We start from the raw sequence: 25,197 nt of genomic DNA on the forward strand, positions 1-25,197 counted from the left end.
GCCGTAAAGTGATCCTACGCAAAACAGAAGGAAGGGAATTAGGAGGGGGATGAAGGACAAGGAAGAGAGAGGAAAAGGATGGAGGAGAATATGTTTATCAAGCAAATCTGCACGATTTTGGCAATTTTCAACCAATATTGCATTTGAAAGAAAACATACTTACAACAACAAAGAAAACTGAATCTTAAAACAGGAAAACAAAAATGATTTTTAAAATCAGCTAAACATTTAGATGCTCTGTCTGATACTTAATAGAAACAAATATGGGTCAATGAGTAAATTGAAAATCTGTCCAACTGCAGAATTTAATCTTAACACACATTACAAAACTGTCACAAATATAGCAAAACTGTTTGCTTTAGAAAATAATTTTCAATCCTATTTTAGAGAAAAATAATAGTTCTTTGAATGGTAAATTCTTTTTTTTAGATTTTATTTATTTATTTTTTAGAGAGGGAAAGGGAGAGAAAAGGAGGGAAACATCAATGTGTGGTTGCCTCTTGTGCGCCCCCTACTGGGGACCTGGTTCACAACCTAGGCATGTGCCCCAGCCTGGGAATCAAAACGGGCGACCCTTTGGTTTGCAAGCAGGTGCTCAATCCACTGAGCCACACCAGCCAGGGCAGAATGGTAAATTCTTGATCATCACAGCTATTCTGTAGTGCATCTGGTTAAAGAACAATGCAGATTTTTTTTTCTGGGGGGCAATGTAAAATTGAAGAATTTTCGGCTGGATAGTACAGAAGTATCACATTGCACACTTAATATTTAATTATGCTGTCCAGTATTTTAGTATGCAACCCCCCAAAAATCTGTTAATACATTAACATATTTGTCAGATAAAGTATAAACTCACTAATATATATTTAATTTTATAAATGTGAAAGAATGAAAACTCACCTTTCTTCTTCCAAATGAGGTTTGGGGGTGGAATACCACTTGATTCACATAAGAGACTGATGAGATTCCCTTCAATAACTGTAAGCTGAGCAAGTTCATCAGAACCATAAATACTTGGTGGTACTGAAATATAAAAAAAGTACAAAATACTACTTTTACACTCATTTAATATAAAATTTCCCTAGTACTTTACATGTTTTTATCAGACAAAGTTGGGCACGTTCAGGGTGGTATGCCCGTAGACTACATATTTTTTTAAGAGACTGCACTCAAATGACCCAGAAAATAATTAGCACTGAAGGTTAACATGACAACAAAACATTAAATGTCAACTGTCAGACATACACTAATTACCTGATAGCAGACTTGCCATTTTCACAGGTAGAAACTAAATTATCAAAATATTTTGAGTGGCATAAAAGGAAGCTAATTTATTACAGATGTTTAGACATCTTGCGCCAAAAAACTAAGTCGTCAAGTTTAAACTTAACCCAGTCCTTTTGATATATACCTCGGAGGCTGAATAGAATTGGAAAACAACATGCATATAATACATAGTAAAGAAGGGAGGCAAGGAATTTGATCTAAGATGCAGACATGGTGTCTACACTAGATTGCATAGTCTGCCTCCCGCTGGCCTCCAGCTTCTCCTTGGAACGTTCCCAGTGAATCCTGACTTCCCACACTTATCTCAAAGGTGGAGTCTGAGACATTTGCTGGCTGAACTCTCTCCTCTGCCACTTCTCTGGCTGCAGCATTATCAGGTGGGAGATGCTTGTTCTCCCAAGATCTTGGGAGGGAAGGAGTGGGATAATCCTCCTCACCTCCCAAAGCAGCTTCCAGTCATTGTTCAACCACACCCACAAGCTCTATTCTGTTGAGGCTCATGCCACCAATTTACTTCTCTTTCCCGTTCTTTCTACCATCTGTGAACCTCGCTATTTTTTCATTCACTGAACAATTTCGTCGTTGTATGTATTCCTCCTCTTCACGTGAAGACCTGCCATCCTTCTGTATAAACTTAGCAGCCACACGTACATCCACCCTAAACACCCTGGCTACTCAGTTCCTTGGTTTGCTCGTGCCTTTCTTCATCTGAGGCCATACTCATTCCATCATCTAGAACGTTCTCCTATAAATGTATAAATTTAGCTCCCTCTCTGACTCTATCCTTACAGCTCTTTCACTTCATTATTCCCCATTCTCAATGCACCAACCGAATGGAATCTCAAGTCCGTTCACGTCTCAGAAGTGTCCCAGTCCAGCTGCCTACTCACTTGTTTACTCACTTCTCTGTCCAGCTTAGATTTCATGATCAGTATTTTCAACAACTCCTTTGCCAATATCCTCAACTGCCTTGTACCACTGCCCTTCCTATTTGGTAACCATTACCCTACGTGATTTCTATAGTTTACTCTGTCATCACCGATACCAAGAGACAGAAAGTTCTGCAGAAGAAAATGGCAATTACATGAATTGCCAACACTGTAAATTCATGATTGCCAATCTAAACGCTACCCTCCTCTACGCCCATGGCTTCCCTGGAGGCAAACACTGGCAAACCTGTGCCTGTACCGCAGACCCCCTCTCACTTCTTACTTAACCCCTCAAATGGGATGCCTTCCTAAAGGGACTGTCAAAGCTGACTTACCTCACAATAAATGTGGCCACCTTTGTTCCCTGTCTAAGGGAAGGACACGACTGTCCACACAGCCCAGCTGGCCAACCCCTACCGACATCCATCCTTTACTCTCTCTTCTTGTTTCCACATCTCTCCTCCACTTACCAATTAATCCTATTAATCCAACCCTTAATACTTCTAGAATTCCTCTGCTTTCTTCCTCAAGTACAGATCAAGTATCATATTGCCATTAGAATCAAATCTATCTGTTAAAATTGGTTTGCGAGGCTCTCTTCAATGTGCCCCACTTACCCTTGTCTACATAACATCTCTCACTCTCCCCTGCACCGCCCTCGGCTCCATAGTGAATGATGTTCCATTAACTGAATGTAGACAGTATTCTTATTCTTCACGCTTGTAAGGCTTCCAATTCCCTTGACAGAGTGAACGACTCATCTTAAAAATCTCCACTAGATATCATGAGCCCCTGATATGTTGTCTTATAAAACTTCCTATGATAGCTCTTAGGAAATTTAATTTCAATTGGCTACTGAGATATTTCTAGACCAGCAGGATACAGGTTCTGTGTGAACAGGGCTATTGTCTTCTCTCATTAACCTCTGTATGCCTACCCATGGCTTAATGCCCAGTACACAGAGGCAAACCGTAATATTTTTGAGTGAATCTATCCTTGATATCTTAACATTCTCTTCCCATTCATTCTTACATCTACTGTATTCTGCTTTCCTCTATTAAGAGGAAATGTATAAAGCACACTTTGTAGTTTATGTCTAATTTGACTTCTTTGCAGTATGTGACATTATTCATTCACTCAATTAATCCATCCATGTCCAACTTACTTGGTTTCCATGCTCTTCTGGGACACCATTTTCCTTAGTTTCCATGACACAAGTTTGACTCAGTGTTCCCATTACTTTGTACCTCCTCAGTTTTCCACTGGGGGTCCCTTTTTCCATCTCTCTTTTTATATGGTATACACACGAGTTGTTCTACACAGCGCTCTTCTGCACACACTGCACGGCGCTCTTCTGCACGCACTCTACAAAGGACTCTTCTGCACACACTCCGCACAGGGCTCTTCTGCACACACTCCGCACAGGGCTCTTCTGCACACACTCTGCACAGGGCTCTTCTGCACACACTCCACACAGGGCTCTTCTGCACACACTCTACAAAGGACTCTTCTGCACACACTCTGCACAGCGCTCTTCTGCACACACACTCTTTACTTTTTCTGAGGGACCTCAACTGCTACGTATATACTCATGTCTCCAACCATACCTTTGGAACTGTTTTCTCTCTCTCCGAAACTACAGGCTCGTATTTCCTACTGCATGGAGGACAGCTCTGCATGGACCGTCAAAAGTTGTCTCCGATACAACATATTAAGTATGAATTTTTCACCTCACTTCTTAATTGATCGTCACTCTGAATTTTCTTTTTTACAACCGTTTATACTTAGTAACACCTAGGTTAGTGTTTTGTCCACATATGAATACTTTTCCCATTGGAAAGAAATGAGAAAGGAAGAAAAGGAAAAATAAAGGGAGAAAAAGGATGGAAGGAGGTAGGAACGGAAGTTAATGACATATAACTAATATTTAATATATAGCAAATACAAAGTTCCTACATAGTACATTTTACTATTTAAAAGTAAATTAATTCTTTTGCAGGGTGAATAATAGCACTTTTCACAATCTTCCTCCAGATATTTTAAAAAATTATAACAGTGATTTATAATTAACAAGTCGTTTTCTATATAAATGCATGCTATTATAGTTTTAAAAAATATTTGTTCCTCATTGGAAGCAAATTATTTCCTCTACCTATTTTTATTTTAAAATGTGTTTTTAAATGAAGTGGTAGGGTGAAAATGGAGACACCCATACTTGAACAACAATAAAAAGATAAATGACGTTTTATAAAGGTAAATTTCAGCTCATGATTTCAATAATTTACTAAAGAAAATTAAGAGAGTTTAATATGTTATAAATGATTTTAAAGAAACATTTAACATAAATGATAAATGTACTGGAAACAGGAGCAGTTTTTAATGATTAGCAGGCAACCACAGCCAATAAAAATGTTGTGATCCATCCTAAGAATTACCTTAATTAATAACAAAGTAAAATTTTAAACAAGGATAGCTAGTCCCCCTGGTCAGTGTAGCAATCCCACTCCCTCCCCACAAGTACATGTGCTCTCTGTCTCTCTCTCTCGCACACATTATTCACAGGCATAATCTGGCTTTTTAACTTATTTTCAACTGATCAACCCACTCTGCATTCATGGAGAAGACTCAGTCATTAGAAGATCTTCAGTGTAGAAGTAAAAAGGGTATTACTCGGACTGGAAAGGAGAACCCTTGCCTATTAAAACTACAGTAATTAATAATTAATGCATTCAGGTTCCAGGAGACTACCTATAGTTACTCTTGAATTAATCATATTAGCTGATATTCAGGACAGTACGGCATCATCTAAACCTATTGATCAGTGTTCATCTACGCATTATGATCAATTTTAATTAGATGGATGTCACTTTAATAGCTGACACACAGAATAAAAGGTTAAACCACATACTGCATCATTTGCTTTTCAGGAACTGATCACACTTACCCCAAATGTTAACATTGTAATTTCTCTCAGTTTTTCCAGCAACATTGGTTGCCTCACAAGTGTACCGACCAGTGTCTTGAACCTGGGCATCTTCAATCTGAAAACAAAATCAGGCTTTAAAACCAGTTTCTATTTTATAAGTAATGGGGCTTTTTCATTGGCTTGGCCAAAAAGTCCATTTAGTTTTTTCTGTAAAATAAAAGACACATTTTTCGTTTTCACCAATAATTTCATTGATTTGGATATTTTGAGCATGTCGGCTATCTCCTGCTATTGGTTTCTAGTGGGTAGAGGCCAGGGGTGCTGCTAAACATTTTCCAAATGCATAAGAAAGCCCCAGAGCAAAGAATTATTTGGTCAAAATGTCAACAGTACCAAGAAACTTCACAAACCACTTTTGACACGTTCGATAAGTCACAGCACCTTCTCCATACATTACACAAATATTTGTTTGTGTTTCAGTTGCATTTTTACCTTTTTTTTGAAATAATAAAGCATAATATGCCAAAAATGTTGCATATTTTCTTCCACCTTCAATATTAAAGTGGTTGCATAAAAATTCATCAATTTTACCGTAGCTGTTGTGGCTCGGAGCATTGAGGGCCAGTCTGCAAACCATCAAGTCACCAGTTTGATTCCCAATCAGGGCACATGCCTTGGGTTGTGGGCAAGGTCCCCAGTTAGGGGCGTGTGAGACACAACTGATCAGTGTATCTCTCACCCATCTCTCTCTGTCCTTCCTCCCTTCCCCTCTCTCCAAAAAAAGTAAATAAATAAAATCTTTTTTCAAAAGTATTTAAAAAATCTCACCAACTTTGATGTTTTATTTAATGCATGCTGATATGTCAGCTGTCACAATACAATCTAACAGAATCGTTTCAGCTAAGACAACTAAGCACTACTAGAGCCATCATGCGGAAAAAAATTAAAGAACTTTTTGGCCAATCCATTATAAATGCTATTTGTAATTTCTTATTTTTCATTTATATTATGAAGATTTTCGAGCACATGAAAGTAGAGAGGGTAATAAAATGGGTGGCTATATACCCATTATCGACATCCAACGCTTATCAAGATTCAGCAATTTTTGTCTATGTCATACCTTATTTTAATCTCATTACTATTAGCCACTGAAGGTCTAGAAAGACCTTTTAAATATAATTCAGACAAAATAGCAAACCCCACAATTTCTGAATAAGTTATTTAAGGCCTTAAAATATATAATCTTTATACATCTAGAATACTGTTCAGTAAAATAACGCCCTTTTTAGTGATTTATTACATCTCTCCTCCCATCCTGGGCTTGTAAGCCTCTTCCAGCCAAACATTATATTTAATTAGTTTCAGTCTCCTAGTATCCAGCTTGGTGCTTGGTAGATAATTGAGTATCTGTAAATATGTTCCATATATTTATCTGAAACATGCATCAATTCTCATTCACCATTTGTTCACTGTCATTCAGCAGTTAAAAATACAAAAGAACGTATAGTGTAATATTTGGTTTCTGGCTTGAATTTAAAATCTGGTTGACAATATAGAGTCATATTGTCAATCTGGTATGACAATACCTGAACAAAATAAACAAGGTATAAGTAATAACACAAGAGAATTCAAGAGGGTACAGCTAACATCGTGATGCTGATTGCTAAATAACGTTGCAGTCAACTGCTCAAACATTCAATAGAGTTGCATCATTGGAGTTAAAGTTACCACTGAATGTATTTCTCGTAGCAGAGCTACACTGGAAGCTTCCAGTCCAGGAGGTCTTCTCTCTATACCCTTCAGTGGCACCTGCACACCTTTGGGGGCCTGGCTGGCCTCCATGGTGGGGATTCAATGAATCTCAGGAGTGCTTCACCATCAACTCTCTCCTGGCTTCCTAACTCCTGTGGGATCTATGCTCCGAAGAAATGAGCTGCTGTGCTTAGTTAAATTTGCTAAGACAGTTCTTCTACCCACGCATAGCTCTTCCCCACCAGTGCTGGGGCTTCCAGCCATACAGTTGTTTCTACCTATCGTTCAGTGAGAGTTAAGGTTTGCGAATTCCACCAGCTGCCTTCTGGCACTCTGGGCTCTACCTCCAAGCAGGGGCCTGCTGTTTACTTCTTCTTTTTTTCCTATGTAGCTCAATGGACTGATCCTACTTTCCTCTCTCAATGATTCTGGACTTTCCTTCCTCAACAGCTGCATTGTTTCAGGATCGAAATTCACAAGGTCTCTACCCTCTTGCCTGTAACGTACACCATGACACTCCCTCCCACTTTGTCCCCTGTTTCTGCCCCAGTGTGGGAGCTTCTCAGCTTCCTGTGTGCTAATCCCCCTCACCCATTTCTCAGACTGTCTTTATTGGTCAGCAATAACCTTCTTCTACCAAGAGGCTGGTAGGTAGAGTGGTTTGCAGCATGGATTCTGCAGCTACGCTCCTGTTTTTATAACCCATTTTGGCCACTTAGTAACCACGGGCAGATTACTTAGCTATTCTTTCAATTTCTCAGTTGGGTTATTACTAAGACTGTAGAAATATTCCTGAATCCTCATTCCTCACACTGGCTTTAAATGTTTGCTCTTATTTTACTCAAGTCCACCATGTCAGAATTACTTCCAAATATTCACTGTCAAATTCTCTGTTTCAGCCACACTAGCTCGCTTGCTTTATTTAATCAGGCCTTTTGTCCCATAAAAATGCAAATAGTCTTCCAAGACCATTTCAGGCAACCTCAATCCCAGCTTCTGCTACCCTCCCTTCAGGGCTAACCGCTTGGTCATTAACTCAGACTTAGAGCATCTGTTGCATTTTCAACTGAGCAATCAGTGAATCTTTAATATATTTTTGTGAAATTGGAAGACACTGAGGGCAAGAAATGCATCTTAGACGTTTTTGCACCTGTATCCAGAGCACCTAGAATGGGTATTTCCTGATTGGCTGAATGACTGTAGTAGGTGAGGCACTCCTTAAAATATTTCTATAATATTCTCCTAGAAGCATTTTTGAATGGCTTCTGGCTACAAACATGGATAGAAAATTAAATATTTAAATCTTACTAGGCCCAATATTTAAAAATCATCACAAACCTCCTTAATGAAAGGGTCCCTAGAATTTTACAATATAAACTTAGTAGAACATTTGTAGAGGCAAGTTTAACAGGGGACCTGCTGAAGCTGTGAGCTGAGGAGCAAGCTAAGAAGAAATAAATGAATTGATATCGATCGCCTTACCTTTAACACACTTCCGTCTTCAGAGATGCTGAGGCCTGGTTTCTTCAGCAAGGGGCGGCCGTCCTTTGACCACGTCAGAGTAGGGGAGGGGACAGCATCACCCTGACACAGCAGCTCCACAGCTTGGCCGACGAGGACAGAGATGTTCTGTTCTTCTCCCACGATGTTCGGTGGAACTAAGTGAAAGATGGGGTTTCCCTCAGGATAAAGCAGGCCAGCACACTGCTCCTCATTACTAACTATCAGGATATACACTGGTTCTTTTGAGACGCAGGATCGCGACCATTCTAACATACCCTCTTTGCATCATTTGCTTTAGAATCAACTGTTAAACAATGTCTGATTAATGTGTGGCCGTTTAACAAAAATAGTTTTCATTATCGTTGCTCTTAAAAAAGTTTTTAAGTGGAAGTTATCACCAAGTTCCCATGTAAGAAACTTCTTGAACTCAATATTAACTACTTAAGATTTGCAAAGTTAATCAAGATGGGCGGAGGAGGGCAAAGCAGGAAAAACTAGGACCATTGTAATAGAATAACAATAAAAAATGATTTAAAAAATTTTCAAAGCAATAAATCATTCATGAAGTATTTTGGAAATAACAATGAATTAAAGCAAATGCATTTTTGATATTTGTTTGTATTTTTTGCAAAAGAAAGTAAGTTTCATTGTCACTGAGGCAAAATAAAAACAGCGAGGTGACCAAGATCACCCGGTCCCATCTAGTCAGGGTGTGCAAAACAAAGTAGGTGACAGGTCATAGCTTCTTTTGAATAACCTGACGGATGGGTGGCAAAGCCCGGAGTCTTCCCACTCGCAGTTCTGAGCTCTTTTTGGTTTTCCTCAGTACCTTGTCAACTTTTTATGGAATAAAAACCATGTGGGATAAACGGCACAATAAAGAACAAACTGAGTCAGTGACCAGCTGTACAACACACTCACAACTATATAAAAAGAGGAAATGAGTTGAAATGTTAATGAGATGAAAATGTGAATTCCCTGGCTCTAAGGCTTGTCAGATGCCGAGATGTGTCCCTGGAGAAGTTTAAGGGATCTCCTTCCTGTGGGTGTATTAAACACTAAAGTAAACAGTCATTTATCTCAGACGGTGTAGGTGCAGCCCTGCCAAGAATGAGAGGGTGGGCTCCACAGCCTCTCAAGGACTCTTTCAGGCCTGTATTTACAATAATTCAAACACAGAGACGAATGATGAAATCAAGCCTGTTGTTATTAAAAGGCCACGCCAACATTCACGGAGAGGAATTACCTTGGCCAATTCTCACGAAATCCCATAACTCTTTAGGATTATAGGAAATTTATCCAATTTCTAGGTTTTTTTGTTTTTGGGTTTTTTTTTTTTTTTTTTTTTTGCCTTATGAGAAAGGATAGGTTGCTTTAAAACAACTCCTAACGGCCTTTCCAAATGCTTTGTTAGAATAAGCTTTTTGTGCCGAGGAATGCTATTATAGTCCACTAGCCATTGTCTCAGGCTGCATACCACAGCATGTGGCAAAACGACAATGAATGCAACTGACTTTAACTACTAACAATGTGTTTCTGTGAACGGCAGGTTTCTCTGCTACCACAGAGGGAAAGGCATTCGAAATGGACTAAGGACACTCTCCTGTGCCCTTTCTGGATGCAGGGCTTGTGCTAAACGCAAAGGTGTTGATGCTACAGGGAGAAATACCATGCACAGTAACTGGAGCAGACCCGTGGAGCATTGTACAGAGATGGGTGATGCCCCTTCCGCTAAACTGAACAGCACACACAGACACCTGGCTCTCCACAAGCTTAGAGCGACCTATGCGGAACAGAAAACAGCGGGATTGTTTTCAACATGCGACACATTAGATACCAGACAGACGACTAGTCAGGCTTCAGATGCAAACTCCTATGATGTGAGCAAAGTCAGCACAATTACTGCCGTTTTCTAAGGTATTAAGAAGACAGATACATTCACTAGTCTCTGCATAGAAAGCTCTAAATCGAATAGCTGATTTCAAATGGTGACGGATGGAGGCTTGACTTGGGGTGGCGAACGCACAATTCAGTGTACAGGTGATGTGTCGTAGAACTGTGCACCCGAAACCTGTATAATTTTGTTAACCAGTGTCAGCCCAATAAATTCAATTAAAAAATAGCTGACTTCACAACTTGGAAATAACTTCAGGTAGTCTGTTCTCAGTGGATAAAGAGTACCATAATTGTATAAAAACATGTTTATCTTAGATTATTTGTAAAATTCACAAAAGAGCGTGAATTTTTTATGGTCCCTTGTAGAAGCTGAAGTCAGAAATAATTCAAGAAAGCAGAATGCTAATTTACTTCCAAATATTTTTCTTTCTGTTACTTTTCTTTGCAGCTTGAGTTAAATCAAGTTCAAAAGGATACCAGATTTTTAAAATTGAGAGGAAAAATGCAAAAAACAATAGTGTCTTTTTTCCTTAAAGAACATAAATTAAAGCAAATCTAATTATAGCCAAGGCTATATATTACTGAAGCACATCTATTTTTTCTGTCCTGTCTTTCATTTTCAACTTTTTGTTTAGTCTAAAAAGAGAAAAGCTTCCATCCTTTAGATCTTAAGCTTTCTTACATGTTATTCCTTTTTTACTTTGTGGTTATGTTACTTAAGAAGGGGTGTGTTGTGCCTGTTTCTCATCCATGCATTAAACTTGTTAAATTTAATTACCAAAATGAGACTTGCCACAGGGTTTCACTTGCTGAGATGCTGGGGAATGCATGATCTCTCAGGAAGTTCTCTGAACTTAAGTTTAAAGAAAAGATACCATGGGAATTCAGATCACTTAAAAAACTCAGCTCTCTTGTCTGGGCACTTCAGAATATGGCTTACTTCTAATCTATACCAGGAGAAAACAATTTAATGCACTAGTCTTGTAAAGGAAGGAAAAGGGGCTTCATCCCCTGTCTACTGGTCCTACCACCTGCACACTCTACTGTAAATTTGAAGGGGATTGACCTCTGGGAATATACATTTTTTAGGCTTTAATTAAACACAAGGCTGCCAAAGTTACTACTACAAAGATAGGAATAGACTGTATAATACTAATAGTGGAACGTTGATTGGAAACTAATTTGAGATTAAAAACCTGTTTTATTGTGCTGCTATGAACATTGGGGTGCACAGGTTCTTTTGGATTGGTGTTTCAGTGTTCTTAGGGTATAATCCCAGCAGCGGAATTGCTGGGTCAAAGGGCAGTTCCATTTTTAGTTTTCTGAGGAAATTCCATATTGTTTTCCACAGTGGCTGCACCAGTCTGCATTCCCACCAACAGTGCACTAGGGTTCCCTTTTCTCCGCATCCTCTCCAACATTTGTTTGTGGATTTGTTTATGTTGGCCACTCTGACTGGTGTGAGATGATACCTCATTGTGGTTTTAATTTGCAATAGCCAAGTACTGGAAGCAACCGAAGTGCCCATCAGCAAACGAGTGGATCCAAAAACTATGGTATATTTACACAATGGAATTCTACGCAGCAGAGAGAAAGAAGGAGCTTATACCCTTTGCAACAGCATGGATGAAACTGGAGAGCATTATGCTAAGTGAAATAAGCCAGGCGGTGAGGGACAAATACCATATGATCTCACCTTTAACTGGAACATAATCAATAGAAGAAAAAAGCAAACAAAATATAACCAGAGACATTGAAGTTAAGAACAATCTAACAATAGCCAGGGCAGTGGGGGGGGGGGGTGCGCAGGGACAGTGGGAAGAGGGGATTATAGGAACTACTATAAAGGACACATGGACAAAACCAAGCGGGAGGGTGGAGGTGGGGGAGGGAGGTGGGTTCACCTGGGGTGGGGTGGAGGGATGGGGAGAAAAGGCATACAACTGTAATTGAATAACAATAAAAATTTAAAAAAACAAAAAAACCAAAAAAAACCCACCTGTTTTAATTTTACAGTAGCTTGCCATGCATATATGTTTCAAATGCTAAACATATATACACGTTTTCAAGCATACATACATGTTGGCTAGCCATTTAAGTTTTACGGCAAAGGAAAGATCTCGGTTTTCAGACTAAACTGGTGGTATGGGTGTATCTTAGCTAATGATACAGGGTAGAGATGCACATCTTTGGAACGCCTGGAAAGTATCAACTCCCTGTCCTCTCCCAGGGCCACTGCTGACACCAGCCCATGTAGAAATGGAAGGAGCCAATCCCAGTTTTCACTGCTAACTAAAACCCAGTAAATACCAATGTCACCCCTCTGCCTGCGGGCCAGTGATTGAAAGAGCTACTATGTCACACACTTTGACTGAGGAGTAACTCTCTGAGGCTGTTTGAGATTGGTACATTCCAGTTCTTCATAGAGCATAAAAGTGGCCCATGAAGGGAAGGAGTCGGAGTCCCCGGGGATGAGTATTTTAGGCCAACCTCTTGCACAGAGAGCACCGGCAGAGCAGGGGGTTGGGGAGAGGCTCACGTCAACTGCAGGAGAAATGAAAGAGCGATACACAAAGAGCCGTCCAGGAGCCTCCTGATGCCAGCTGGGACTTTTCTGCTTAATGAGATGTGTCTGCCATCCATGTTGCAACACGTGGCCTCTTCGTTAAAAAATTATAACTTACGTAAATTATTTGTGAGAATTGCCTTTGTTTTTGGCAAACTTAGAAAGAGAAGTCAACCTACATGGTATAGAGGTAAAGAAAAATAAGTAACATATTTGAATAGGAGTGAATATTTGGAAGTAAGGCAGGACTTAGAAGAGAAGGCCTGCGTTAAACAGACACTCTTTGAGGGGCACAAAGAAACAAATTTATTATTCTGTGGACTGAGATATGAAATGCGAATGAGACCCTGAGAAGGGGTTCTGACTGCACAGGTATACTACAACGTGGAGTGGCAAGTGGACTCTACGAATGGAGGCCAGTGAGGCCCCAACTTTGCTGTGGGGTCCTTCAGCTTTGGACATTCCCCTTTGCACCTTACAGCTGAGTGTATATAGGAAAAACCAGAACTTGAATGTTGTCTCAGTATATGCTTAGTTTAACTTCGGCTTCTCCAGTAGACTTTTAACTCATAGATACAGTATTGACTACAAAATGCTGATTGCAAGTATATGCTGATTATAAATATAATCAAAAAGTAATAAAATCAAGGCTTTGAGCAGAATGGATCAAGAGAGCTGCTCGAACAGATGCTTGCTTCAGTGAGATTCTATGTCCCAAATCACAAAGCTGTCTCCCTGGTCATATTCCTCAGGCTACTCCATAAACGCCCTCCCCGCGTGATTGATGGATGCGTTTGAATTTCTCAGACCTTGAAAAAAGGAAGATTACAGTTAAATATGACGCAGACAGGGAGACCGTAATTTGAATTCATCTTGTGATATCATTTCTATTGTTCACGGTTCTTGACTGTCAAAAATTTCCCTTCCCTTTCCTCCGTGACCCTAGGACTTGAATGCAGCTGTACCAGAGCAGAAATGCCTGTTAAAATGTCTCACCGTATACTCTGAGGTCTATGTCCCTTTGTTTCTCTCCAGCAGCATTCACCGCCACGCAGGTGTACCTCCCCGTATCACTGATCTGGGCGCTGGTCAAGGCGAGGATGCGGCCCCCGGACAGAACCTATCAAAGTTAAACAAGCTAAATAACCAACATGCTCCCTGCAAACAGTAGGTGTACACAGGCTTTCCCTTATTTTCTGTGATGGATCAATGGACACGGGTCTGTAGGAGGAGTTCCACTTGGGTATTTTAAAGTGGGCAAGCGTCACTTAGTCCTCTTGTCACCGTCTCTGAGGAGGAAGACTGAGAGGCCAGAACCAAACGTGGTAATAACCACGGAAAACAAGTCTCCCTACTGGATCAAGTGAAGGACCACTCTAACACTAACAGCAAAGTAGCAGTTGATTAAATTAACTAGTCAGTCATTGCTTTTTTATCCCATTGATCTAGTTGTGCTTCTAAAATATGGACATTAACTCTACGTCTTTTACGATCCCAAATTCTGCAAGTGCAGGAATTTCAAGAAAAACTAAAGAAGTAGAATGGTAGGGGAAGCATGTTCCCTGCTCCACAACGTAAGGTTAAAGGACACTTTAACCGAGACGTTCATGTCTTTGTATCTTTAATTTTGAGTCAGTGTAAAGTATAAATTCCTTCAGACTCTCATTTCATTTCTTACAATGTTGCCTTCATGATGTCCTACTCTTTTATTTGATGATTTCATAGGAGTAAATGGACTCTGTGTGGTTTTCTGAGTCATTATTATTTCCACACATTTAAATATGAATCCTACCAAGAAATTCCTGTTTCAGGCATTGATGAACATTTCTTTGTGTAAGGTATCTCTTGCGGTGGTGGCAGGTAATGGAGGCTGGGAGGTAGAAAGTACCTAAAATATAGCACTACGTACGATACAAAAAACAAACAAACAAACAAAAAAAAACCTCTTAGATATATTGAGCTTTTAATGAATTGTCTAGAAATCCCAATTGGGTATCCATAGTTTTTATGAATGTATACGTGTACCGTTCTGGACATTTGTGAATCCTTGTTCTCCACATCTCTTTAACAGCTTTACCTATTTATACTTCCTGTATTGAATAACCAGGCAGCAGACTTCACCGAAGGATTGACAGAGAATACCTGTATCCCGTTAGCGAAACCAGACACCGGGCTCCCATCTTTCAACCACGTCAGACTCGGGGCAGGGATGCCTCTCGCTTCACATTCCAACCTCACCAGGTTATTCACCACCACCGCCACCACGCCACTGCTGCCAGAAATGGATGGGGGTACTGAAAGGAATATAAAATTAACAGATGAGATATGTTAACATCCCAGAAGATGTCACCTGTTTTCCATGTGGGCTTTGGGTCCATTTTTTCTTGTCGTCATTTCTGTCACATTTCTTATTTGGGATTCTAATCGCATCTATCCTATAAGGTAAGTAGGGCGATGATCAGTTTCTCCATTTCAGAGATGAGGAAAATAGGGTTTTGTTACTTTGTTTAGGAAATCCAGTTTTGATGCCAGAGTGGATTTTTATGTTTTGATTTCCAGGTTCGTGTGTGTGTGTACGTGTGTCCCTTCACTGTCCACTCTAACATGTTAACTACCAACTCCGCTCAAAGGCGTCATTAGAGATAGTAAGTTGGAAACATTGGTTTAAAAATATGATTCTCACAGTATTTACAAACAGGGTTATTGTCCTTGCTGATGAGATTGTCGATGACTACGCAAACTCAAGTTCAACAGCATGTGAAAATAGAGCATTTTAATAGGAATCAGAAATAAAAACATTTGTCAGTTTTAGAACACTGTGCTCTTATGTAAAGATGACACTAACACACTGTGAGCAACATTTACGCTTGACTTTTATAGAAGGACTTAATCATTTTGAATGATTCTTTACCCCAGCGTGAATCTAAGAGCAGCGGCACTAACCGTGGACCTGAAGACTGTAAAATAACTCTGTAGCTCCAGCGGAGTTGATGGCCACACATTTATATATGCCCGCATCCGTGATCTGAGCACTTTCGATGTCAACGACCTGTCCCCTGTTCAGGAAAGTCACACTGGTGGCACCTGAGAGCGGATGATTATCTTTGTACCACGTAATGACTGCAAGGGGAAGAGGAGAGAAGCCCATCTACTTAATGTTTTTTAAAAGCTCAATACATACACTAAACTGGAGCTTAACCAAAATAGTAGTAATTGCTTTATTCTTCTGTTTATCATTTTACAGTTTAATCTGTTTAAATGTCTCTTCAGGGTTGATTTACACAAGGAAGTAACCTTAAGGAAAACATGAATAGCCAAGCCAATATAAGAGTCCTAATGTATCAATATTGTTTGGTAGCAAACTTTTAACTGGTTCTATTTCTTGTTGTTCTATATATTGCTCGTCTATAAAAATGTTCTCTTTGCATCTAATCAAAACCAAATATATATCCACCATTAGCCTCAAGAATTTATATTATTATTCATTCATAGGAATAACTTACCAGTCAATGATGAGAACAAACATCAAAATAATAGTTTCATCAAATGATTGATTTATAAAGATAATGTGGACTAGATAAATGTAAACATAAATGTATATAAAATATCATTCTGTGCTTTGTGGACACAGTAAGGACTGTAAGACAATTAATTATTCACATATTTCTACATTGTTTAAATGGGTAAATTATTTCATGGTGTTGGAAGCAATGAAAGTTTGAAAATGCAATCTACCTAATGGTACCCTTTTACACTTGCAACGTATCTATAATCTTTCCTTTATTAGTAATTACTATGTTGTGCTCATAAACAGACTTAGCTCTTCCTAGAAATATTAAAATGCTAATACGTTACAGATTCCACAAGTAAACATACCAGGCAAGGGATTCCCAGTGGCCTTGCACTCCAGTTGTATAGGGTGGTTCACCACCACGGTCTCATTCAGCATCTTCCCTGCATCCTCCAGGCTGGGCGGTTCTGCAGGAAGCCCAGACCGATAACTAATTCACATAAATACAGCATTTAAACTGAAATTGTTTGCTCAGTGGGAATTATCATTTCTTCCTTTCACATATATGTGTATATATCTACACACACATATCTATTTGGAATAAAACTAAAGCATACCATTAAGTAGAACTGAAAGGGTAAAATTTTCTTTGGACCTGGAGAACATTATGCTAAGTGAAATAAGCCAGTCAGAGGAAGACAAATACCAAATGATTTCACTTATATGTGGAATCTAATCACAAACTGAACTAACAAGCAAAATAGAGACAGACTCAGAGAGAGCTGGCTGACAGCTCTGGACTGGGGAGATAGGGGTGGAGGGATCAAGCAAAAGGAAAAACACTCATGGACATGGGCAACAGTGTGGTGATTGCAGGGGAGAGGGGGACATAAGAGGATAGATGGTAATGGAAAAATACACTTAAAAAAATAAAAGGAAAGGAAAAAAGGTAGAACTGAAGAACAGGATGAAAAAAGATCTTAGTTAGTTTTCTGGACCATCCATTTCTCTGCACCCAGATAGGAAAATCTTTAGAAGTGTAGATTAGCTGAGTAGTAAAAAATGTTCAAGGATTATTTTTTTATTCCAATACATTTGACTGGTGTGATGACGACGTGCCTTTACCAGGAAGTAATGTATTGCACGTGAACTCTTCCCACGAAGGAGAAATCAGTATTTCCCCCAAATGTCTGACTTTATCTTTGGATAGTACCATTTCAAACCATTTCAGTGAAATGACAATCATATTTTTATTTATTACCAGTATTTTTCCTTTGGATATACAAGTTACAATTAAATTGTTGGTAAAATAAAACAGAAAACTACTTTTTTTTTTACCTTTGCAATAACATCCTTTTATTTCCAGAGAGACACAAATTTTACCTATAACAACATTTGGTTACTTGTTACCGTTCATTCTTTGGGACTTCCTGCTTTCTCTCTCTTTTTTAAACTTTTTTAACTGTTGTTCAAGTACTACATTTTTAACTTTAAATAATCATAGAAAATTCTGCTCCATTATGTAATGTGGGAATTCACAAACTCTAAGTCATAGTGTAAAAGGAATGATAATTTGTAACAATACCCATGGTTTCAATATTGTTTTAAGGAGAATATAAGAGATGCCAGGGTGAAAAAATTGTAAGTAAATTACAGGTCTTTTTTATTTAGAGAAATGCTGTAGATGTAAGTTAATATTTGAAGTTTATAATACTACATATTAAAGAGTTGCTAAATTTAACTCATTCAATGTCCTCAAGCCCTTTACCCCCACCTCACGTATAATCAAGCAATTGAGCCATTAGTTTAGCAAAAGCAGAGAAGGAGGGAAGGAGAATGGGGAACAATGAAAATGATTAGACTTAAATAAGATAGCAGAAATCAAATTAAATATTTAAATCAAGAGCATAAATATGAGTGAGTTCATTTTCCTGTTCAATAGGCAAAGAGTTACTAACACTGAAAGTTAATGTGGATTTTTTTAAATTAAAAAATCCAAGTGGATAAAAACACACAAATTTTAAAATCCACAAAAATGTTCACAGTAAGAGTCCAACAGAGGTGTACCAGGACAAGAAGGGCGACATCAATTTCTGACAACTGGGATACAAAAAGCAAAAACCCTTAAACCCTAAGCAACATGTTGATTAAACTGTTACAGTGCATGAACAATCCATTATAGTGACACTGCTTTATGCATTGAATAACAAAGCAAAAATTGTTTAAAAGGAAGAAAAAATGTGAAATATCTAAAAGTATATTTTAGTATATCTTTTCAGAAATTGACTACATAGTGAAACAAAAATAGTTATAAAGAATTTGAAAATTAAAATTACCCATCCAGATGTATGTGTGTATACATGTGTATTTGTAGTTAACAAAGAACATACATTATTTTCAAATGCCTATAGACTATTTTCAAAGTAACTATATATTGGACCATAAACTGTCAATAAAGCATTTATACCATAATTTAATAAAACTATAATAAAATGACTAGAAATCAACAATAAAAATATAAAGCTTTCTGCCCTGGCTGGTGTGGCTCAGTGGATTGAGTGCTGGCCTACAAACCAAAGGGTTGCTGGTTCAATTCCCAGTCAGGGCACATGACTGGGTTGCGGGCCAGGTCCCCAGTGGGTGGTACACAAGCGGCAACCACACACTGATGTTTCTCTCACTCTCTCCCTCCCTTCTCCTTTCTCTAAAAAAAAAAATTAATAAAATCTTAAAAAAATAAAACAAAACTTAAGAAAATATAAAGCTTTCTATATAAAGAAAAAAACATCATTATAGAGAAAATCAAGATAAAAGTATAGAATTAGAAAATATAAATTTGAATGAGATTGATTAAAATTAAAACCAATGGAATGTCACCAAGTAGTACACTACTCAAAGGAAAATTTACAGCCCTCATTAATATATTAAAAATTAATTATTAATGAAAATACATGTTCTAAGCATTCAACTCAGACTCTAGAAAAGACCAATTAGATAAACTAAAAGAAGTCAGGAATAAAGAAATAATAAAAATAAAAGTGTTATACAACACCAAAGAAAACAAGCAATAACAACAAAAACGGCAATGACATTCAAAGCTGGTTTTTCCCAAGTTTAAAATAGAGTCTGTCCTCAGAAGTAGATGTGTTTCTGGGTCAGACTTCTGTTTTTCTGGAAGTTATTCCTAAAGAGAAAGCCCAGAACCCACTCCTCCTGAACACCTGTAGCTCCTTTGCATCCATCTTATTCAGTGTATTACCCACTTTTTTGTTTAAAATGCCTAGAATATTTCTGTTTTCTCTACTGAATTCTGATTTATGATATGCTATTAAAGGGCAAAAAAACTTTAAAAAATGGCTATCTGACTTTCTCAACTGGAAAGGAAAAATAATTAGTCTGTGGCCCATGCCTTCAAAACAGTTATTTAAACCCTCACTTAAAGCCTTCTGGGCTGAAGTGATCACTGAAGGCTTGGACAGACTGGGTAGCCGCTGCGATAAAACAATATGGTAGGAATTAGAAATGAAAGGCCCATGGACTGGGTCGGTTGAAAAGATTAGATGTCAGCAAGAATGGCAGAGTAAGGACTCCAAAAATCCACCCCTCCTTTAAATAAGAAACACACACACACACACAAGTGCTGGAATTGTCATTCGACTTTTTAAGGATCTCTGGATTAGTAATCAAAAACTTCCCACAAAGAAAATGCCAGGCACTCATGACTTTGCTGGTGAATTCTACCAAACATTTAAGTAAAATTAACATGAACCCTTCACAAACTCTTTCAAAACAGAGCAGAGAAGGAACACTTTTCAAATCATTCGAAGAGGCCGATTTCATCATGATAGCAAAACCAGATGGAGACAGCCAATAAAAAGACGTGAGAGACCAATATGGCTCATGAAGACAGGCACAAAGATAATCAGCCAAGTACTGGTAAGGTGAATCAATCCAGCAATATGTAAACAGATTATGTAACGAGACTAAGAAAGACGTATCCCAAGAAGGCAGGGTTGGTTTAACATGAAAATCAATCAATTTAATCAAGACAGTGTGGTACTTAAAAATTAACTGAAAATGAATTAAAGACTGAAATGTAAGACCTGAAACCACAAAACTCCTAGAAGAAAACATAGGGACAAAGCTCTTGACATTGGTCTTGGCAAGGACACCAAAAGCACAAACAACAAAAGCATGATAAACAAAGGAAATGACATCAAACTAAAAGGCTCTGTACAGAAAGGAAACCATCAACGAAATGAGAAGCCATCCTAGGAAATGGGAGGAAGTATGTGCAAACCACACAGCTGACCTGGTAAAAAGCTAACACCCGAAATGTATAAGAAGCTTATACTACGCTATACTAAACTTTCGCTACGACAAACAAGGAAATCCTGCCACTTGAAACAACACAGACGAACCTCTAGGTCATTATGCTGAGTGAAATGAGCCAGACAAAGACAAATACTACATGACGTCACTTACATGTGGAAAAGTTAAACTCACAGAAGCAGAGAGTAGGACTGTGACTGCAGGGGCTGGGGGGCAGGACAAATGAGGGGAGGCGGGTCAGAGGGCACCAGCCTTCAGTTATAAGATGAATAAACTCTGGGGACCTAACGTACAGCTTGGTGACTATAGTGATTCAGAGAAAAAGTGTCTCTCAAGTGTTCTCACCACACACACACACACACACACACACACACACACAAAGGGAACTGCATGAGGCCAAGGATGTGTTAATTAATCTGATTGCAGTAATCATTTCACAAAGTATACATATATCAAGTCATCATACTTTAAATAGGGGGGAAAAGGAATAAAAGGAAAATGTCCCCCTCTAAAGCTGGGGGGGGGGAATGACTAAAAAGGACAGTGTGGTCCAGCCATAAGTATAGACATTTAGGCGATGGAAGAGAATTGAGATTACAGAAATAAACACATCTAAAGTCAACTAATTTTCAACAACAGTGCCAAGTCCATTCAACGGGGAAAAACAGTCTTTTCAACAAACGGTTCTGGGACTTTTTAGGTAAAAAGTAAATATAAATACAATGACTCCATTCTAGCATTTCAAGGAATAGTCTTGCAATTTGAATTCAGGTGAACACTTTTCTAGACAGAAGCATTAGTAAGGTAACAATAATTACGATAACGATGACAAAATGTCTGCATACTCCAAGCAGGAGGCGGAATTCCATTCAACTTGTTGGTTTTTTCCACTGTTTTCCTTCTTCCAAAGCTGTATCATGGCAAAACCGCAGCACCTTCTCCTGAACACGCCACAGGCTAGATTCTGCCTATTACGTTAATCCCTCAAAGGCATGAAATGACTTTTCAAATCTTGATTAAATTTGAATTAATTTAAAACTGATCTAAAACTAATCTGGGTGAGTTAATCCTCCCTGACCACCAAAATTATTATATAGTGAGTAATAAATTCATCTATACTGAAGAAATAGGAGATTCTTGAACTGAAGTTATCCATTAGGAAAGCAAAAAATGTTCCCCCTACATTATTTTTTGGGGAAAAAATATTCTCAAGTCTCCTCTAGGTTACAATTGAACTATTTAGTAAAACACAAACAATGGAGAAACCTTTTTTTAGTGGGTGTTAGCAGATGTTAGCCAGGCAAATACTTTAAAATAATAAGATTAAATTAAGGGTGCTCCATTAAGGTTTTCACCAGGCAACTAATACAGACCCCAGACAGCTCCTGGCCCACAGTAAAGAACTTAAATATATTTGTTAAAATGTTGGTGCAGTGAGAAGGGCAGGAGCCAACTATGTGTTTGGCCAAAACAGTGGGTAAGCTGCCATATGATGACTGGGAGGCAGACACCAGGCTAAGCTTTTCCTGCATACTCCTTCACTTAATCCTCACAGCAACCTCCCTGATCATGGTTTCCCTTCCCATTTTACAGATGAGGAAACTGAACTTGCAAGCAGTTAATCCTTAAACACACTGTTCTACAGCTGTCACTTGGCAGTAAACGAACCCAGTTCAAAGCCCGTGCTTTTATTTACTTCTGGGTGCTTCACCATGGCTGATTTTTCCTAGGAAATAATTAAGTGCAGATGAAATAAATGCTTGAGCCATTAGACCCGATATGATCGTTTGTTTGTGGAAACATCTGTCTCACTTGGCAAATACCTGAGGTTTAGACATAATTTCATAGCTCGGTCTTGAGAATTAGAACTTCCAGAATTATGAAAACTGGATGATCAAAAAGGACCACCCACCGAGAGCCTCTGCCTTCTTTAAAACGTAGAACACCCCCGGAAACCCCGGGGGGCGTCTCAGGAATGTTCCTTTACTCATGATCATGAGTTGGTCTTCCAGTCCAGACCAGCCACCCTTACTTTAGCTTTTAGAAAGACTTTTTTCCCATGCTTGAGAAGAATGGAAGCATCTATGATCTTTTTTTTCTAAGAAAAGAAAATACCAAACAGCTGGGAGGTTGACTTCCTTGGGACTGAATACTTCTGGATGACAGCTATCAGAAACGCTCATTTGCTGAATGTGTTACCCCAACCATAAAGGTTGGGGTAAAAACAAATCTTAACTTAAAAGGCAACTATAGAATTGATTAAATAAATTAATAAATGAACTAAATTAAATGCTATCTGCTTCCTTATACGTCTTTTCAATGTCCCTTTTAATATATAGCACTAGAATTAGACATATTACTTTGGAAGCATTCAGAGGGCAAGAGTATAACAGGAACCCAGGACAGGTGGCTCAGCTGGTTGGAACATTGGCCCATACACCAAAGAGATTATGGGTTCAAGTTCCTGTTGGGGTGCATTCCGGGTATCTCTCTCACATCGATCTCATATTAATGTTTTCTTCTTTTTCTCCCCTCCTCTCTCCCTCTGAAGTCAATAAACATATCCCCAGGTGAGGATTTAGAAAAAAGAGAGTAACAGGATCAATTCCTTTCTTGTTTTTCATAGTATAAGGCTTCAATGCCTGACTTCTAAGATTGATTCACTTTATTGTTAAACTGAACTGCCGTGTCCACAGCAATAGAAGAAAGCCATTAATGCATCTACTATTTCAGTGGGTGGTGTCTTTAAGCCGCTCTTCTCCACCCTCTTCTTATGTGGTTTTTCCCATCAGATTAACTTGTCATTTTAACCTCTGAGATCTTTTTGAAATCTGTCATCAACCAACCCCTTAGAAATGCCTACACTTTTTTTAAACATCTCCAATTCTCCCTGAAGTTGTTAATACAGGTATTGAGGAGGGCAACTTTGGGGTCATTTGTATTTGGCACAATGTTGCTGCCCTGAGTGCGGAGGTGATACCCCAGCTTTCTGTCCAGATTCCTGTCACACTCACTCAGCCAACTACTTCCTCCAGGTGGATTGTAGTAAGTATTACGTTAAAAGTTCCCTTTGTTATTTATTCTCCATTCAGGCTGATGAACTGTTATCCAGAGAAGTCAAGATGGTATGAGATAAAACATTTTCAACTAGTCCTATATCTTACCTCTACTCTATGCTATTTGTCATTCATATCAAAAAGACTGTTTTATGTTCCCCATCTGACTGGCTCATTTTTAATAAATCCTCATAAGGACTCATCTTCTGTTCCTCTGTCTTCTCATATTGATCCAGACTGTCTTCCAGCTTGTCCCCCCCACTCTGGTGATTTTCCTTTTAGCTGTGTGTACCCTAATTGCATCTCCTGCTAACGTACATTTTGTTGCCATAGTCAGACCCTAGGTTTACAGACATGTTTTCCTAGGTATTGGCCCTGCCTTTTCTCTTCTGTTTTTGCTCTGGATTTGATGAGATGCTTGCTTTCTCTCATGGACTTTGGTTTTCAGTCATTCTTGACCACCCTGGCAAGGCTCTAGGCCAGTCTGTAGAGTTCGGGCCAATGTTTCTCCACGTAATGGTACACAGACCACTTGCATCAGGGATGCAGATTCAGAAGATCTTGGGCTGGGCCCAGGAAGCTGTAGCTTTAACATGCAATATGTACAACTTTATGAACACTGAAGTTTGGGTTCCACAAACAATGAAGTTTAATTCTTCCCGGTTCTGGGGACATACATTCTGTTTTCCAATAGAGAGTCATCATTTAAGTATTTCAAGCCATTCTAGAAACCCAAAACATCCTTCTTTTGGATCACCTGGGAAAGTAGACGTGGGAGACATTTTATATCTAATGCCTGTAATCCTCAGAAGCACTCCACAAGTCAGATATTCAAAGAAAATAAGTGGTTAGCTCAAGGGTACCTAGATCATGGTTAGCACAGAATTTAAGCCAAAGTCAGCCGGACCGCAGTGCAAGAGATGATTGCAACATAACAAGCTATCCCACTTAACCATTTCCTCTTAGCCAACAATGGAGATCAGATAAGGGCAGACACTGCTGGAGAGCAGTGGGTAAATAGCCTATAGAAGGAGGAGACAAGGAGCCTCAGGGTAGAAAAGTGAGGAAAACAGAGCAAGCCCTTTCCAGCCTACTCTTAGATGGAAGTGGAGGTCGGAGTAGACAGCAAGACAGCTGCTAAAGAGCACCAGGGACAGATATTAGGCCTTATGAGGAGGAGCAAGGTACATTCAAGGCAACTTAAGGAGAAGAAGGTCAGCCTCTCCCCAAGCCTCAAGCTTGGTGAGCCAATTCCAAGACGGTTCCAGTCAGATACTGGTTGTTCAAGGTCCTTGTAAGGAACATGGTTTGTGTGTATGATGTCCATAAAAGTTAGATGCTCATCTTTAGGGAATAAACTGATTTACTGGAAACATTTAGTGAACTGATGTTTTGAATCTTCTAACTGGTTGACTTAAATAAAAGAAAACATGTGAAGA

The 25,197-nt window shown here is 38.9% G+C and overlaps 1 protein-coding gene across 1 annotated transcript in view; it reads right to left on the reverse strand.

Moving 5' to 3' along the window:
* The window catches only part of HMCN1 (hemicentin 1), a 378,057-nt gene that overhangs the window by 120,678 nt on the left and 232,182 nt on the right, over window positions 1-25,197 (reverse strand). Inside the window, exons 37-43 of the mRNA XM_024552545.3 lie at window positions 16,736-16,837; window positions 15,803-15,979; window positions 15,002-15,153; window positions 13,856-13,979; window positions 8,377-8,552; window positions 5,161-5,257; window positions 901-1,023 (exon numbers count right to left, since the gene is read on the reverse strand). Coding sequence (XP_024408313.2) covers window positions 901-1,023; window positions 5,161-5,257; window positions 8,377-8,552; window positions 13,856-13,979; window positions 15,002-15,153; window positions 15,803-15,979; window positions 16,736-16,837 — 951 coding nt within the window. The remainder of the gene's footprint in view (window positions 1-900; window positions 1,024-5,160; window positions 5,258-8,376; window positions 8,553-13,855; window positions 13,980-15,001; window positions 15,154-15,802; window positions 15,980-16,735; window positions 16,838-25,197) is intronic.

The sequence above is a fragment of the Desmodus rotundus genome, chromosome 12 (genome assembly GCF_022682495.2).
Source record: "Desmodus rotundus isolate HL8 chromosome 12, HLdesRot8A.1, whole genome shotgun sequence".
Lineage (NCBI taxonomy): Eukaryota > Metazoa > Chordata > Mammalia > Chiroptera > Phyllostomidae > Desmodus > Desmodus rotundus.